Source organism: Halichoeres trimaculatus, unplaced genomic scaffold (genome assembly GCF_033239565.1).
Source record: "Halichoeres trimaculatus isolate MK-OKI-2021-1 unplaced genomic scaffold, fHalTri1.1 fHalTri1_scaffold_2, whole genome shotgun sequence".
Taxonomy (NCBI): domain Eukaryota; kingdom Metazoa; phylum Chordata; class Actinopteri; order Labriformes; family Labridae; genus Halichoeres; species Halichoeres trimaculatus.
The window spans coordinates 5,263,174-5,281,090 of NW_027437180.1; the positions used below are offsets into that span (position 1 = coordinate 5,263,174).

Genomic DNA, 17,917 nt, shown 5'->3' on the forward strand with positions numbered 1-17,917 from the left:
GAGTGACAGGGAATGAAATTTATATTATATATAAAATATTTATATATATATATATTAATATCATACAGGTGATTTTCTTCTTCTTGTTTGAGGTAGTGGGGTGGACAGAGTTAATGGATCCTGATTGACCCTGAGCTCAAACTGATGACAGGAAGTCCAGTGGGCTGTTACCTCGTGCTAACAGGAAACTCCAAACTGCAGGAGAAGAGGAGCTGATATTTCCTTAGTAGCCATCAAGGACTAAGTATTCTTCTAAAGCAGACATGCATTGAATTAGGAGAATCAGATCTGAAGATGCGGCTTGGGTCTCAGCTGAAGGAAAGTCAAAATTGATTTTGTTCACTTTTAAACTCAACAACCCAACAGGGGCCAACTTTCTTTCTTTCTTTCTTTCTTTCTTTCTTTCTTTCTTTCTTTCTTTCTTTCTTTACAGTGCTGGTAAAGCTGTGTGCAAAGCTAAAAGTTCATGCTCTGTATATCAGCTCGCAGACAAAGACTGCTGTAAAAAATGATCTTGAATGTTTACAAGTGCAACGCTTACTCTGTCGTGTTTTTCCAGGATAAAGACTCAATTTCCCATGAGCACTATCACCCTCTGTCACACAGATGTTGGTGCTTTCCATTTGTACCCAGAAGTTGGAATTTAGGAGTTCTGAGTTGGAAATTTCAACTGTGTGAAGTTATATTTGTGCCACCAGAAGCTGATTCTGATTAAAATATTGAATTTAAATAAAGCACGATGTGTAATGGAATTTAATGTTTTGTAATTTAATTTATATTTTTAATTGATTTGAAACTGTGTTTTACCTGTGAAAATTCAACTCTTTCTATACTTCTAATTCAAAAACAAAGAATTCAATTTCAATTCACAAAAGGCAGATTCAGTTTTACAATTCAATTTTTATTCAGAGCAGCACGACCATTACGTCATCTTGTGCCTGTCAGGGAGACTAATCGAGCACAGATTCACAGACACCCTTCTACACGTCCGTGGACTCTCCTGTGGTGATGCGTTCCATTAACCTCTGAACTGGGAAGGAGGAACTAGGAGTGATGTCTTCTCCGAATCAGCACTAAGTTAAAAAAAAAAAAACGTGCCTACATACATCCGTGGACATGTAGAGAATGTCTGTGAATCTGTGCTCGATTAGTTTCCCTTACAGGCACAAGATGACGTAATGGTCGTGCCACTCTGAGCTGAAACTGAATTTGTAAAACTGAATCTGCCTTATGTGAATTTAAATTGAATTCTGGGTTTTTGAATTCAAAGTATAAAAAAAGTTGAATTTTCACAGCTAAAACACACTTTCTATTCAATTAAAAATATAAATTCAATTACAAAACAAAAAATCCCATTACACATCATGCTTTTTCAAATTCAATATTTTAATTCAAATTCAGTTCGTGGTGGCACAAATATAACCTCATACAACTGGAACGCCCCCTGAAGTCGGAATTTCCTAATGGGAAGTCGGGGGATTCACACCACCTCCAAGTTTGCAATCAAAGATGGCTGCCCCAGGTGTAAACAGTAACTAAGCTCCTGTTATATTCCCTTTATTTTAGAATGTCTGACTAGTGTTCGTCCCAATAGTATTATTCGATGTTAATGCAGAGAAATATTCCTGTTTTGGCAAGTTTGTCCGACTTGGCAAATGAAAAGCACCATGTGACTCTTACAGACGCATGCAGATCTTTTTGACACTAATTTTTTTTGTTCAAGACAGCTTTTCCCAGGATGCAAAGCGAGTAAGAAACACGTTTATCAGTAGTTACGTGATGCGATTGTTTGAGACATGACAACAATCAATCTTCGTCAATCTTAGAAATGATCGATTTTGACACAGATAATCTCATTTTCAATCCTAAATGATGAACAGGAAAATACTTAAAATTGAGACTATTTTAAGGTCACAGTTAAAGTCCTCAAAGTGCCTTTGAAATGTTCCTGTAACCTTTTTTTGCAATCTTTATAATTCCTTTCGGCCACGCTTACAGTTCCTCAATCATGAACTGTTTAAACTCAACACTTGATTCAATGATTTCAGTGTTTTAGTTTTACTTAAATGACCCAGTTTAAAGTTAATAAATGAGACCTGGCTCCTCACTTTAGATGTTTCTACAAAATCTAATAAACCATGGATTATATTGAGTAAGTACGGCACAAGACTCTGACACATTTCCTGTTTTATACACTTTTTTTTGAGGGATGCAACATATCCCCAATCTTTGTTATCAGTGAATCCTCAGAGTATTACTGCTATACTCACACATCTGTGAGAGCGGCTCATTCGTACAGTGGCGCTCACTTACACGAGCTTCTTCGCACTTGAGGAGGATCACAGCACCTGAGCATCTCTGATAACAGCCTCATCTATATTTCACAGTAAAGCTGTTTGTGTCCGTGCCTGAGAACATGAGGGGTGAGAGGAACAAAGGTAGGTGTCCAACGCTCTGGTATAAATAATGGAACATCTAAACAGTAATTCAGAAGCTTCTTTGATGCTCTGCTACTTTCTGTGTCAGAGACGTCAGCTTTTGAGTAAAATCTAAACATACAGACGGCACAGAACACAAACTCTGAGGACGTCTGTTTGCTTCATGGCTGTGCCTGCTCATATATGTTTAACCAGCTTTGTCTGAGATGAGTCTATGTGTTGCACAGGTATTAGCACACACCTTCTATAACATCCTGCAGTTTGGAAAACCAACAACAGGACATCAGTCTCAGCATCATTTCTCCACAGCTGGAAGAAACACCATCTTGCAGGTGTTTTTTCCTAACCGTGTGTACGTGGTTGTTCTGTAGGTTTAAATGCTCTTTGTCACATGGCACGTCTCTCTCCAGTTTATCCTCACAGTCCCTTATAAGCTGGTGCAGAGGTGCTCGAAGTTAAAGAAGAGGAGCAGCACTGCTGTGCAGGGGACTGGAAAATGCCTCACTGGGCAGCTGTGGAGCACAAATGTTTGGAAATGTGTAATTATGCAGCACAGAGAGACGCGGGCTACAGCAAATTATTGGACACAACCTTTGTTAAAGTCACAGAGTGAATCTGAGACAGACTTTAACCCTTTTGCTACGGGTGGTGTCACCGGGACACAGATCAGTATGTGGAAATCAAAATACTGTAATTCCCCTACAATTTGTACCATCAAGAATTTAAACAGCTTTTACATATTCATTTATGATTGGTGGGAGATTTGAAACCAGATTGATGGGTCGATCATTCTTATTGCATATAAAACCTGGGAAGTGCCATTACCATTCTCACATTCACCAAGACTCAGAGCGCTTTTTCCTTGCAGCGGGATGTGTGTGTAAAAACACACAACAAAGCACAAATAACCAATTTTCATAAATGAGACCACGGGTATTTGCAGCACATGATGATGTTCACTTAGAGAAAACATTTTTTAATTATTTTCATGCACTTTTTTTATGGATGACCATGGTTTCATACATAAAATACATTTGTTCAGAAGTACCTGGCGCACTGAGAAATTTTACTGCAGTATTTTAAATAGCTTGTTTTGATTTTACTGTCTTTTTGCACTGTTATTTTTATTTATTTATTTATTTATTTTTGTACAGGTTACAAAATTGACTGTATCTCAGAAAGTAAGTTATAAAATATAAAAGAATAAAACCTTATTGCTTCCTTGTGGAAAGTTGTTGAAGACTCAGTGTTGACACAGTACTGCCTTCATAAATAAATAAAAAGAACATTAAAATATCCAAACAATGGCCCCTACATGCATACAGTTCCATATATTTTACCATTCACAAACTGCAAAAACCCACTTGCATAAAACAATATCAAATAATGAATATAAATATAAAAAAATCACACACTGGGGGATACTATTGCACACATCCTCCAGCCTACTACAGATAATTTTTTTCAGGTCCCAAAGGACACTATGCAACTTTTTTACACATACGAGTTTAATGGATACAGCCATGCATTTTCTGTATTATGAAATATATTTTTTTTAAAAGACGATTTTTATTTTTTGAGGTTTGTTCCACTTTTAAGTAATCAATAGTCGTTATTTAGACATATGTCAATACTAATTATTCAAACTTGGGGTATAAGGCGGATATTGATGCAAATAAGAATACTCCAAAAATGGCACAACTGCGTGTAGAAATGGAAGATTACGTCTTGGGGGACTCACTCACCAGTTAAGTCTCAGCTGATTTCACTAAAGCTTCCCCCAAACTTGTCCCTCAAAATTTCAAAACTCTGTCTGCCGTCATATCAACGCCATGTGACTTACAGAATCAAAACATGGGTGACAAAAAGCACCTCAGCAGAGGTGAAAGACTAGGAAGCAGCAAACAGGTTGAATGATCACCCACTCACTGGAAATGAGTTTTCAGGACTGTTACCTGCTGCTTTCATCAGTTAAACTCAACGTCCGGCTGACATTTCACTGGTGGAAAAAGGTGGGATTTATTCAGATTAAAAAGAAAAGTCTGAATATGTTCAGTGCACCTGAACATTTCAGGAACTTTCTGAGGAGAGGAGAGGAGCGTGAGTAACAAACTTCTTAGAAAGAAAAAAAATCTGAACTATAGTTCATAACTGTTTTATCCTGATCAGTCAGTGTTGAAATTCATGTTACGTTTTTTTTACTTTCACTTTAAAAAACTCAAACTTTTGAACGAGATCAAAGTTTGTTGTTTCTCCAGCAGCTTCAACTGAGGCAAAACTGTTCCCTCTCTCTCTATGAGGGATATGTGTGTGTGTGCACATGTGAACAAGTGTGGGTGGAAAGGAATGTGGTCGCAGCCGCCCCAAATGAAAAACGTCAAACGTGTGTGTTTGTGTGTGTGAGGGAACACAGGGACAAGGGTGAGAGGGAGCACAAAAAGGTGAGTAAGTAAAGTGCACATGAGAGCAGAAAGTGACGAGCCGGAAGAACAGCGAGGGGGGCGGACAAATAAGTATGTTGTGAATCAAAAGCAGCATGTCTGTGATGTCACGGCTGTGAGTCTACGTCACGCCCTGCGTGTGTTTGTGTGTCAGCTCAGTGCCAGCTCAGAGGGTTAAATATAGCGCTTAGGCAACAGTCCCAGCTGACATCAACAATGCTATAGCCACTGAGACCCATCCACACTACACTAGTGCTGTACTGAGGCTGAAAGCAGAGAAGTGGTGAACAGAGGGAGAAAAGGAGAGGAAGAGAAGGAGAGAGGGAGGGAGGGGAGGAAGGATAGGAAGGGAGAGGAGAGGGAAGGCCTCAGATTCATGAAAACTCAGCCGCCCACACTCTGGCCTCTGCTGCCAAGAGTCGAGCAGGACAACAGTGTTAATATGTGTGTGGATGTATGTATGTTTGTGCGTGTGTGTGTGTTTCTGAGTGTGTGTGAGACATTCCTTGGCGTGGTAGGTGCCAAGGAGCAAGCAGAGCTGAAGACAGACTGTCCTGAGCTACTGTGTCTTAGTGGAGCTAACGAGCCCCTCTCTCTGTGCGCCGGCCTCACAGCTGTGAACTCGTCGAGGATTAGGTAATCAGATCTGACTGCATGTTTTGTCAAAAAGCACTGGTCACAAATCTGGTTTGAAGCAACATTATGGCGTCAATCCACAGACATGTGCCTGGAACTAAAAGGTCACAGGTTTGATTCCCACAGCAGCTCACATTCACTTCCATCAGGAATTCAACGACGAAAACCTGCTCATAGAAACAGTAAAAACATGACAGCTATCGGTGAACACGCTCTGATGTTCCTGACGCCTCGCATAGTCACATCACGTCGAGACAGTGATTCAGCCACAATGAAGTTTGACAGCAGGAAACTTGATCAAAAGTTGGGTTTTGGTGTCACTCACTGAGCTTAACATGCACTTCCCTGTCTGTCTTGAATCATGCTGACTTTTGAAAACCATGTTAGGACTAAACATGAAGAAAACACACAAGTCTTTCCAACAACAGCGGCATCAACAAGCACAAATCCAACCCAGCCGGAGAACAAGTCGTGTTTTGTGGAAGCTGTCACCAATTATTCCCTCTCGGCTAACATGTGTAAAGATGCTAACACCTGTTCCTTGTTGTCATAACACATACAAGTGATGATGAAGAATCTGGCAATACGATGAGCATGATGATACTGGGGTAATGTTTTTGTGACAATATCTTGCAATGCTGCAAGGAAAGAAATATGTTTTTAAGAATTCTTGAATCCAGTTTTGATGAAAAGTGTCTAAAATCTGCTCAAACTCACAGTTGAATCAGTATCAATGAAATGTTTGTAACATGTAACAGCTCCAACTTTTATTCATTCAGATGCAGTATACAATACCTACCAGTCTGAGAAGTTATAAACCAATTGGATATATTTTCTTTACATTATCTGGTCTAATAATATAACATCAACCAATGAAAATATCCAATATAATTTGGTTTTATTTCTATATTGACATGCCTTACCATTCCAATACAGTAAGTGGTGGAATGCAATCTGTGATTACATGCAAAGCAGAACAAGTCCAGCTACAGCAGGTAGGCAATACTGTAGAAACAGCATCACTAGTGTCTGCACTTTTCAGAGTATTCACAAAACATGTGCTTGAAGTATTCCATGAAAATAAGCCTTCAGATTTGGACACAACTACTTTTGTGAGCAACCTGAAAAAGTCATCATCACAACAAAGTCAACTCAAGAAACACAAAGCAGCAGTAGCCACAGCTAGCATTGGCGCAAAAACGGTGAACCACTGACTCAAATTTAAAAGAGACAACCCACAGCAAAAGCTCTCACTGAATTTACAGCCCCCTACACTGAGGTAGACAACCAGGGATAATGTAATGTAAGCTTATTGTGTGTCTGGAATATTACCCCACGTTGCCATTACACTGAAAAAAGAAAACAGTTGGACCAACTTAAATTATTGCTTCAATTGGTCACACCTAAATAAATTCAGTTATTTAAAATAAAGTTAATGGGTTCAATCAACACAATTGATTAAGTCAAATGAACTTAAGAATTTGATTATTCTCGAATCAACATTTTGCATCAATCCAACTTAAGGTTTCAGTTGTTTCAACTCAATAATTTGCAAAACCTCAAAGTAAAATCTGATGAGGTGTTTTTATACTTTATTGCACTGTAAAAATGTGACAAGTTGAGCTTACTTAAAAGAATCTAGGAAAACAATTGCTCCGAAAAGGTTAGTACATATGACTAATAGTCTTAAGTTGAGTTTAATTTATATCTGCTTGTAAAGTTTACTTTACAGCCTATTGAATTGACTCATTTCAAACCGTGAGTGAGGAGGGGAATGCAGTGGATATTAGACCCTGCTGTACATTAAGATGTTAACCTGCCAAGAGCACAAGCTTTCTGTGCTCCACATGGCATGGACCTGCTGTCTGTGCCCTGTGGCATGGACCATGTACCTTTAGCGTGTTTAATGTTTTATATGTTTATAAATAGGATGTGTTGATGGGCTAAGATTATGATCAGAAATGACAAACTGGGTTTTGTCCTGAGTTATATTTAAATTACCATTACTCAGAGAATATTTTGATTGGATTCCTCGCTGCCATGATGCACAGGCAACGAGGTAGCCAGGAGAAGCAGACTGTGCCGTGCAGCGCAGCCAGGCAGCCAATGTCATGGGGCACAGCCAAGCAGCCTATGCCGTGGGGCAAAGCCAAGCAGCCAGGCAGCCTTTGCTGTGGAGTACAGACAGCCAGTTAGCGCAGTGGACCACAGACAGCTGGTCCATGCCATGGAGCACAGACACACTGTCCCTGCGTGGTATCTTAATGTGCAGCAGGGTCTCATATCCACAGCATTCCCTCCTCATTCACGGTTGTCCTTTTGGGGTTGCAGATTATTGAGTTGAAATAACTGAAAACTTTAATTTGGAAAATGCAAAATGTTGATTTGAGAATAATTAAAGTATTTACTTTATTTGACCTCTTAAGTTGTGTTAAATGAACTTGTTAATATCATTTCAAAGAACTTAAATTATTTAGGTGTGACCAATTGAAGCAATTCATTTAAGTTGGTCCAACTATTTCGTTTTTTAGTTGTACCAACGCAGAATTTCAAGTTGACATGATCCACAAAAATACATTGGAAACCTCAACCTAAAAATTTTGAGTTGGATTTATTAAAAAAATTACATCACTTCAATTGACTAGAGATTCCTTTTTTACAGTGTACTTTACAGATGAAACTCTGACTGACACATCCAAAATCTGATCAACAACAAAAACCGTGGCGTAAGTTTGATAACGAACATAAAGACTTCTAACATTGGCCAAGTGTGTATCCTCAGTTTGATGGCCGAGTGGCCACAGGGAGATAAACCCATAAGAAGATCATTGTTGCATTCAAAGGAGTGTGCTTGTCTGCACTAGTATAAAAAAAAAAAATCACACACATAGTAGAAACATGACTGTCCTTTGTTTGTTTGTTTTGGGTTGGTATTTATATTTTTGCAAATAGAGCTTAGCTCATTAGAAAATAGCTCCTATAATCCTCTAGTATTCATAGACTGCACAGTTTAGATTATAATCCAGTCAGTGTCAACCATCAGGAGCAGGTTATTACTGGTTTTCAGCATCAGAGCAAAAGATCCATATAAACCTTATATTATCATAAGTGTTGCATGGGGCTTGCAAAAGGTCTGCAAAAGTCCATTTTACAGCTGAGCACCAACTAAGGCTGTGATGATAAAAACTCACACTGCTGTGCAGCCTGTTGGCTCTATGGGGAAGACCTTGTGATGCTTTCTCAGATACAGCTGAACAAACCAGAACAATCACTGCATTGATGTCTGCCTGGCACTGAACCCATCAATGACCTTATATTCTAAAAAGGACTGCATTGAAGGTTAATCGCTCTGTATCATGGTGTAAATTTCCCTCGCTCGTTGAGTGAACACTTGATGGAAGGGGTGAATGAGTCTCCTGTAGTAACATGAACACAGGCGATGTTTCGATTGGTAGTTCAGTGTCGGATTTCATCTCATTCATTTTTTAAAATTGCTTCATCCACAGTCGCCAATTTGCAGTGACTCACAAGGCTGACCATATTGGCAATTACTGTTCATGCAATTCCCACATGGTATCTCTGCAATAGCCAGAACACTTACATGTAGTTAGATTATTGAGCAGGAGCCTGTCAGCCATGGTGCAGCCTGTAGAAGCTGCAGCTTCTTAATGGAGAACGGCTAATTCAGGTTTACTCACAGACCCTTCCCCTGGCCATGAAGGTCTACAACTTGTGAGATAGAAACGGAAACATTCATATCCATAAAGAATTTAACCTTTTTTGTTTTTGTTTTTTTTTAATTCATATGATGAAGCAGGTACCAACCAAATCAGTGGTTGCCTGCAAATGATTGTATGTGCCAGTCACAAGGTTCTACTGAGAAGGAAAATGCATTGGTGCAATGTAAGAGGAATAATATTTATGCTATACAAGTAAAGGAGGGGTTATGATTTTCTAATATTTGATTTGCTAACAAAGAGACGTATTTAAAAAGCATACTGTTCTTATTGGTTTTATAAGCTTCTGTTTGTAATATGATATAACTACTAGAAAATCTTTGTAGTACGCAAATCTGTGTATTTAAGATGTTCACATTGTGCATTTAACAAATAAAAACTTCTAGAGTGACATGATTAAGAGGAGGAAGCATAAGTGACAGTTGTGGTTGAAACAGGTGCAGCACTGTCAGATCCAGAACTGGAGAAAACAGACGTCTGCAGTGTCAAGTACCCCCTATCCATCAACAGAATCAGTGCTTGTTTCATGCTAGTGTTCACTCTTAGTTGGTTCCAAACATGTTCTTCGACATGTTTTCCATCAACAATGGAGGAGCTCATTGTGCGCATTCACTACTGCTTCAATTTTGCCTTCAGTTTAAGATTTGAATAAGAAACTCCAACAAAATAAATGACTCACTCTGCAGGTTTTTCTTTTAAAAATGATTATTTTCCACTGCCTGGAACTAGCACCAGCTTTGTTGTATAGGGGTAAAAAAGTTCTTCAAGGAACTTCTACAAAAAAAAAAAAAAAGAAATTAATAAATAAAAAGTGTATGTGCAAACTGGGATCACGTGTAACAACTTTGCACAGTGTCATTAAATGGACCTCTATCACCATATGTCTGCAGGGCGGATGGTAACTACTTGAATAATCAGAGTAAATGTTAGCCATGACTAGAGATCAGGTTAGGGATGGGTACCGAATTAGGTACTTTTTGGGGTACTGACCGAATTATGTCAAAAGTACCGGGTATCGATTCGTGTAGACTCAAGGTACCATGTTTAGGTACCTAAATGCATCCTTGTAACTGTAAGGGAGTGGAAGGGGAGGTGTTTTTCCATGCTGGACATGAACAGAATTGCAGCCCTTTAAAGACTTGCAACTTTATAAATTGAGATATAAATATGTTAAATTAAAAACTTTGAGATTGTATTATTTAACAAATTAATATTTATCCTAAATTAACCCAAAGTACCCAAAATTGGTACCACTGAATACGGATACCAATTGCCTGGTACTGGGCATCAGTAACGTACCTTTTGAAATGTGAAAGGTACCCATCCCTACCTGGAACCATCTAATGTAGAATTATTTGCCTGAAATGTCCATCCCTTACACTAATAGGCAGTCTGACTAATGCAAATAAACTTATCATTCATTATTTTTCAGCTTGTGCAAAGGAACAACAGAAGGAGTCCTCCATAATGTTTTGAAGTCCGCAAGCGACATGCTCACAACAGATGTATGACCAGAGGAGCTGCTGCCACTTTTTTTCCTCATTCCTTTGTCTCACTATGAATGTGTCTCTGTTTGCCAGGACTATTCATGAGCTGTCTAAACTTAGAGTAACTTGATAATGACTTTTCTACAGAATGCTAAGGTACCAAAATTTGTTAACAGCAGTGCTGCGTAATCTACCAGAGCTGATGCTGTCCTTGTGTCCTGATGCTGTTTGTTTATAACTGCACACACCTGTTGTTATGCTTCCCAGTGGTCACATCCTCCCAACTGGTATTCACAGTTCGAGTTATCCCAACTCTACAGACGTGTGTGCACACAGAGGGGGAGAGCTTACAGCACACCTAGAAAACTCTACAAAGGACTGTAATTAGCAGCTGTTACAGAGTTCCTGTGAGTCTGCCCCTGTCTCCTTCACTCACTGTCTGATCCTGCAGCATTTTGTGGATAGAGCATCCTGTTTGGAGACTATGTAATATTTTGATAAAAATAAATAAATAAATGAGAGGATAAAAAACTTATTCAACAAACCCTCTCAGTATCATATAAAATTAGCGGTCAAGTGTCCACTTTAGAGAAGAGGTCTTAAGTTAGAAAGATATTTAAAGTCTTTGTCCATGTCTGTTTTCACAGGTAAGGTATAAGTTACCTGTAGTTTGTCGTTTTCTATGTTTCTGCTGGATGGTGTCAAATGAACGGTGGGAAAGACAGACTGTGACTTCTTTTCCTTTCTCACTAATAGTTAGTCTGTAAACATAAACACACACTTTCTATAATTATAGGCTAACCCCTGCCACGATGTGGGTGTGTCTGAGAACCATTAGACCAGAGCACAGTGTACTCCAGTCTACCTGACAATACAAAGTCCTCAAAAACCCCACAATACCAAACCCACAACTTCTACTACTCCAATAAAATAAACTCTTTTTACTCCAAAGCATCTTTGCAGCGTTTAACGCTTAAAAAATTTCACATTTTTTTCTTTTCAATGTTTGCACAATGTGGACTTTCCTGACACTGTTCAAACTGACGGCATATTGACTCTGCAAACCAACCAGTACAATGGCGCACACACTTCACAGCCACCCGTGTCACTTCAGGATAATTTCAGTGTTCATAATTGTGATCAGGTCTTTGTGTGCTGCACGTCTTAACTGATAATATGAGCACATTTGCCTCTGTAAACACACGTTAGTTGTAGGTGAAACTACATCCAAACACGCCCTCTAAAGCCAGCATACTGTCTTCAACGTAACCCTTCAGATAAAGGCCCTCTGGGTATTTGTGTATGCATGTGTGCATGTGATGTGTGTAGCTAAGATTAACAGCATTCTCTTCTCTTTCCTAGAATGCCTGTTTCTGCAGTGACTACATACAGCCATCTAGCTGCAGTTCTGCTCGCAAGACGGCAGCAGACTTTCTTACATTCCCTTTTTTGCGCTCAATAATTCATGACAAAAAAATGTGAGAATCTTGAAACATACAATAAAGAAAGGACACCAACACGGGATCTGTGTAATTGAGCTATTGAATGCTGTGCTTACGCATGTGGGGTTGTCAAGATCAGTGCCTGGGAGAGGAGCAGAGGGATGCCACTGTGTCTTTAAGCCGTAATCCCTCCATTCTCTGAGCATTTGTTGCTGACCATCTAATGGGCGGTTCGGTTTAATGTCCACAAGGGCCGCTGGGAGGTCTTACACTATTAGAATCACTGCTGCTCTCACAGGCTGTCGCTGGTCAGGCTGCTGTGGCTCTTAAATAACCACTGATGTTCTCGCCTCTGAAATTAAAGACCGTCCAGTTTTGCATTTCAAAAGGGCAGGAACTGGGCTCATTGCAGCAACAAAGGGAGATAACAATGTTGACATTCCTGACATGTATCCTTTGGTCTTTTCTAAAGGGAGACCACAGCCTGCTCCTGGGAAATGTGGTGTGCTGGTAACCATCTTCATCCCTGTCATGTTAGCAATAACAGCATCAGCACGTATTCTTTGTGAAATATGAAATCTGATGTGACCAGCAGAGGTGCTTATAGAAAATTACTCCATCATAAGATCCTCCCAGCAGCCATGAGAAACTCTCAATCCTCCATATGTTACCACTGCCCCCTACCAACTGGAAATCACTGTAGCATCCTTTTAAAATCTTCTGCGAGTCTGTTGGACCTACAGTGTGCACATATCCTCTGGCATTGCTACCTTATTTTAGAAGTGGATGCAAAACATACATGTGAAATTTTTCATGTGATGACTTGATTGATGTATCATAGTCTGAAATGTATTTTGACCGGTAGTAGAAGATGTCTCATTAAGTGCATCCAGGTTATGTCATGCACAAAGGTGACACCAGAGTGCATTTGATGCAGATACAGCTGTTTTTTTCTATCTTTCACCTTTGAAACATCTTAAAATCAGCACCAAGTCTGTCTACAGAGTGCCTCTGCTGAGATCAAGGAAGCAATTTTGCAACCTTAATGCTGCCTTCTTGCAGAACAATCTGCACCCAAAAACAAAGAACAAAAAAGGAGAAGTTGTTTTCACGCAAACAAAGAAGCAGCAAGCTTCCAGGAGTTAGTCAAAAGTTTCTGAGGTGAAAAAACTTTGCATGATAATTAGCAGCGCCTTCCAAACTTTCAGCTCTCCTTTGTGCATAAAGCAGCACTGATCTCACGAATGATCAAATATCAGCTGTCAGCTTGTCATTTTTCACTCCTGCAGCCTGTTTTCTTCAACAAGCGACTGACTTTCTTTGTAAACAAAAGCACTAGTTGGCAATCTGGTGTGAAAAAGTAAAGTGTGTGTCTCCAAAGCAATGAGCGCTCTGTGAAGGTGTTTTCAACAAGTTTGCACAGTGGTGAACAAGTAGTAGTAAGTAGTGCAGATTGCACTTAACGCGTGTTGGAGACAGTGATAAAGGGAAGGATTGAGTGGAGTGTGTGCTGTGTTTGTGCACGATAGAGGCTGTCTGAGAGCTCGTCCTTACCGCGATAAGCGTGTTATTCCTCTGTTCCGTGGAGGAGGCAGAGTCCGGGTCCGGCTGCTTGCTCTGCGGCTGCTTGCTGCTGCCACCGCCGCCGGTCGACTTCTTGGCCCTTTGCTCCAGACTCCGCTGGTACAGGTTGACCGTCTCCCTCCGCTCTATCTCCAGCTGCTCGGCGTGGGCTTGCTGGTACCTGTTCTCGCAGTTTACGTGGTGTCTCCGGCAGCCCTCTATCCGCTGCCTCAGCCTCTCCACCACCGTGCTGTGCTTAGGTATGCCCACCGCCCCGGCGGGCACTCCGCTCCCGGCGGCCGGGTTCATGCTGTTGTTGATGCAGATACTGCCGTTGGGTCCGGCAGCGGGGGAGGCGAAGTCCCCCATCTCTGGGCCGAATGGCTGCTATTTTGGAAGAACTTTTCTCCCCGTCAAGCCCACCGCCACCGCCGCCACCTCCTCCTCCTCCGGCCACCTCCTCCTCCACCTCCACCACCGAGTGTCCTCTGCGGCTCTGTCCTCCCCGGTGAAGGGTACAAAGCAGCCGGGCGAGGGACTGAGGCTACGACCGACAACAGCCGCCGAAGCAAGCAAACAGCAGGAAGGTTTAAAGGGCTGCAAGCCTAACAGTCATAAGGTTAGGGGCTGGCGAGTGACCGTCTTTCTCCCCTCTTCCACACTGTTTCCAAACAAACTGCTCCACGAAACACAAATAACACCCAGCCCGGGCGAGACGAGAGCAAGCCCGGAGTGAATTCAACAATAAACCCGCTGCCACGCTGCTAACAGCAACTCCGCGGGGGAAAACACAATAACACCGTGAAGGTATGAAGGTTAGCAGGCATTCCACGGTAACACACACACAGACCGTCCCACGGAGGAGCAGCAGCAGCAGCAACAGTCCACTCTCCTTTTAACAGCGTTGTCCTTTGAGAAAAAGTTTTGCTGCGTGAACCGAACAGGCTCCGGAGTTTCCCTGTGAACTTGCATCTCATATGGTTTTGGTTTAAAAGAAATCCCGGTGAAGATATTGTTGAGTTGGGGTAAGGAGCACAAGCGCCCTCGGTAGTCCGGTTGTGAGGCAACGAGAGTCGTCCAGACGGCGCAAAACGCGGATATGGAAAGCAGTGGCGGAAGTCTGTAGTCAGTGGCTGCCGCCTGCCACCATCACAATAATCAGGTCCGCTTCTCCACCATGCCAGCGGAGTGATATCAGGACAGGGTTGAGTAAAAACCAGCTAGAGGCTGCGAGGAGCCCGCTGACTGTCTGACGGAAAACACGGAGCGGACTAAGGAGTGCACCCTGGAGAGGAGTGTCTGCTCTCAGCCTGTTCATGTCATACAAGTTAACAGCCTGACAAATAGGCCCACAGTGAGTTTGAAGTTGGTGTTAATGAGGCAACCCACTGACTAGACACCAAACTATGAAGTTGTTTGAACATTTTAACGTCCCCCTCGATACAATCTCACAATCTGCTGATGTGTAACATAATAAAACTTGGGTTTGACTAGTTCAAGATCGATTGATCAGGATGGGTTCAGTGAACAAGCATCAACCTGTTTTTTTGCAAGGCCACTTTTTTCCACATATCTTATAGAAAACAACAATACAAGAGCAGTTTTAAACAGTTGCATGAAGAAATACAGTTGCATGGGATCCTTCTGCAACAACACTGAAACAGAAAACCTGGTGCATATTTATGATTAGCTGTTTGAAATCATTGCAGAGTGTTGGACACACGCAAGGGCGTAGCTACAATTAGGCAAACACAGGCAGTTGCCTGGGGCCCCAAGATTCCCAGGGGCCCCCAAAGCATCTCTTAAAAACGTATTTATGAAGTTCTCTTCAATTGAAAGCATTTCTTTTTTCTAAATCTCAAATAAAAATACCTTAACTTTAAAATAATGGTACCAAAAAGTATGGTAACTGTAAATATCACCTCTTTCAGTAGATTTTTTCAATTTTTATGTTGTGCTTCATATTTACATATTTTTTCTTTACTATATATATATATATATATATATATATATATATATATATATATATATATATATATATATATATATATATGTGTGTGTGTGTGTGTGTGTGTGTGTGTGTGTGTGTGTGTGTATATATATATACCATGTACAAGATTAGCACTGTCTCATGCCTTGATTCTTGGAAAGAGACAGTGGACCCAGGGAAGGCCAGTCTAGCTCTGAGGGAGATGAGTTACAAGGACATGGAGGGCCCCATTGACTGGGTTTGCCATGGGCCCCCAAACGACTAAATACGCCCCTGGACACACGATGTACACATTTAAACTAAACAGACTCCTTACAATACAAAAAAAAAAAAAAGCTAGTCAAAGGTTCTGTGGGAACTATCTGTCAGTTGTTGGATGCACTGACAACTGTAACCAGAATCTGTTCAGCTTTGCTGTGATGAAGACAGCGATTCCCACTTTTTTTCCCACAGATCTTCTTTTTGACACTACTTTCTTCACAGGATGCAAAGTGACAAGGTAGTGTATTTATGTGAAGTTAGGTTAAGTAGAGCTATTGTTTGAAACGTGGCAAGCAAACTTTGTAAACTTAGTTTGGAGTGTAGTTTACAGCAGTGGTTTTCAAAGCAGTGGCGTTTTCTCCCGGAGGCCAAGGGAAGCCATGCTTCCTCTCTTTTTTTAGACTGTAGCTGTGATTTAATGAAAATATTCCTTTTTAACAGTTTCGATACTTCTTCTGTGTTTTGTCACCGCCATCTCCTCCTTATTTCTCTCCTCTAGTTATTGAGCATTTTACAATGTGTAAAACAGCGCCCTCGTAAATGTTCTGTGGCGAATGCGTGGTGAAAATACGATACTGCACGTTGCTGTCCGCAAGGAAGCCAAGCAGAGTTGGCATCCCTTGGTGAAAAAAAACAAGAATGATTGACCAATCAGATGAGGCCGTGGTCATGACACTGCTCATCTGTGATTGACCAAGACTGTGCCAAGGGAAGCCACCCTGTCTTTAGCCTCAAACCAATCAAATCACAGTATCGTCATCCTCGAGCCACTGAATGAAATCAGGGAGGTTAGCACATTAGCAGTGTTCATGAAGCGGCCGGTTGTGCGTCTAAGTGGGCGGTTGAATTAATTAATACGATGTTTAAGCTAAGTCAAGAGGACAATGTACGTGTGTGAATGAGTGAGTGAGAGTGGGAGAGCTAAAGGGCGTGTGTCGGTGTTTGAAGTAAGTAAAACGAGCGCTCTCTGGGCACTCTAACAGGTCCGTTACATGAAATAGCGATACAAACTGCAACAAAGCCTTTTATGTACCCCACTCCCTAAAAAAAAATACAGATAACAGGCTTTGTCTCACTTGGCTTCCTCAAAAAAAATCTCCACGCCACGCCACTGTTTCAAAGTGGGGGCCACTGCCAGGATGCACTTGAGGGCACATAAATTTGGAGGGAAGGAAATAGAATCTTTTTTTTCTTTTTAAAATATTTTTCCTGAATACGTAACACATTGAGTGTCATAATCGTCAGATTTTCAAGTTTCTGATTGTACTAAACCACACTTCTTGTGACAGCTGCAACCCCGATGTCATGATCTGTGTGGACCTGGTGGTTTGAGTCTGCTAATAAGCTATATAAAAAACTGAACTCAACGTTTTAGACTCTTCCCTGTCTAACTACTGGCTACATAGGAGTATCCCAGCTTAACTAACAGAGGCCTGAAATGTGCTCTCCCCTTTGTAACTACCTACTTGCATGAGTCTGACTTTCGTCTGTTAATTTCCTATTCTAAACAAACGTAATGATAATTGAAAAGTTAATAAAAGTTAGAAAAAACGTTCTTGTAGTTGATGTTTCTTTATATATCTTGAAGCTCAGTCGGTTGGTTTCAAAAGGGGGTCCCTGGCCAGAAGCAAATGCTGTTAGGGGGTCTTTGGGAACACATGGTTTGGAGTACAGAATAGTTGTTTACACAGAACTTTTGAAGGGCAGGGGCGAAAAATAAAAAGGCACATACAGAGCATTCTTGCCACCGAAGAGGGCACTAAGGTCTGCATGTTTTTGAGGGAACTTTCATGTTGGCTCTGAAGAGGGCTGTTTATCACGTTTTAGCCAGACACAGGGCAGTTGCTTTCTTCTGCTCTTCTGTTCTTTTTCTTTTAGTCCGTTCAGCTCCACTGTGTGTCATTTCTTAAAAAAAAAAAAAA

At 41.0% G+C, this 17,917-nt stretch overlaps 1 protein-coding gene across 1 annotated transcript in view; it reads right to left on the bottom strand.

Moving 5' to 3' along the window:
- The window catches only part of maml3 (mastermind-like transcriptional coactivator 3), a 166,251-nt gene extending 152,088 nt beyond the window's left edge, over positions 1-14,163 (bottom strand). The window contains exon 1 of the mRNA XM_074692837.1: positions 13,736-14,163. Within this exon, the coding sequence (XP_074548938.1) occupies positions 13,736-14,113 (378 nt within the window). The 5' untranslated portion in view covers positions 14,114-14,163. The remainder of the gene's footprint in view (positions 1-13,735) is intronic.
- Between the last annotated feature and the right edge of the window lie 3,754 nt (positions 14,164-17,917).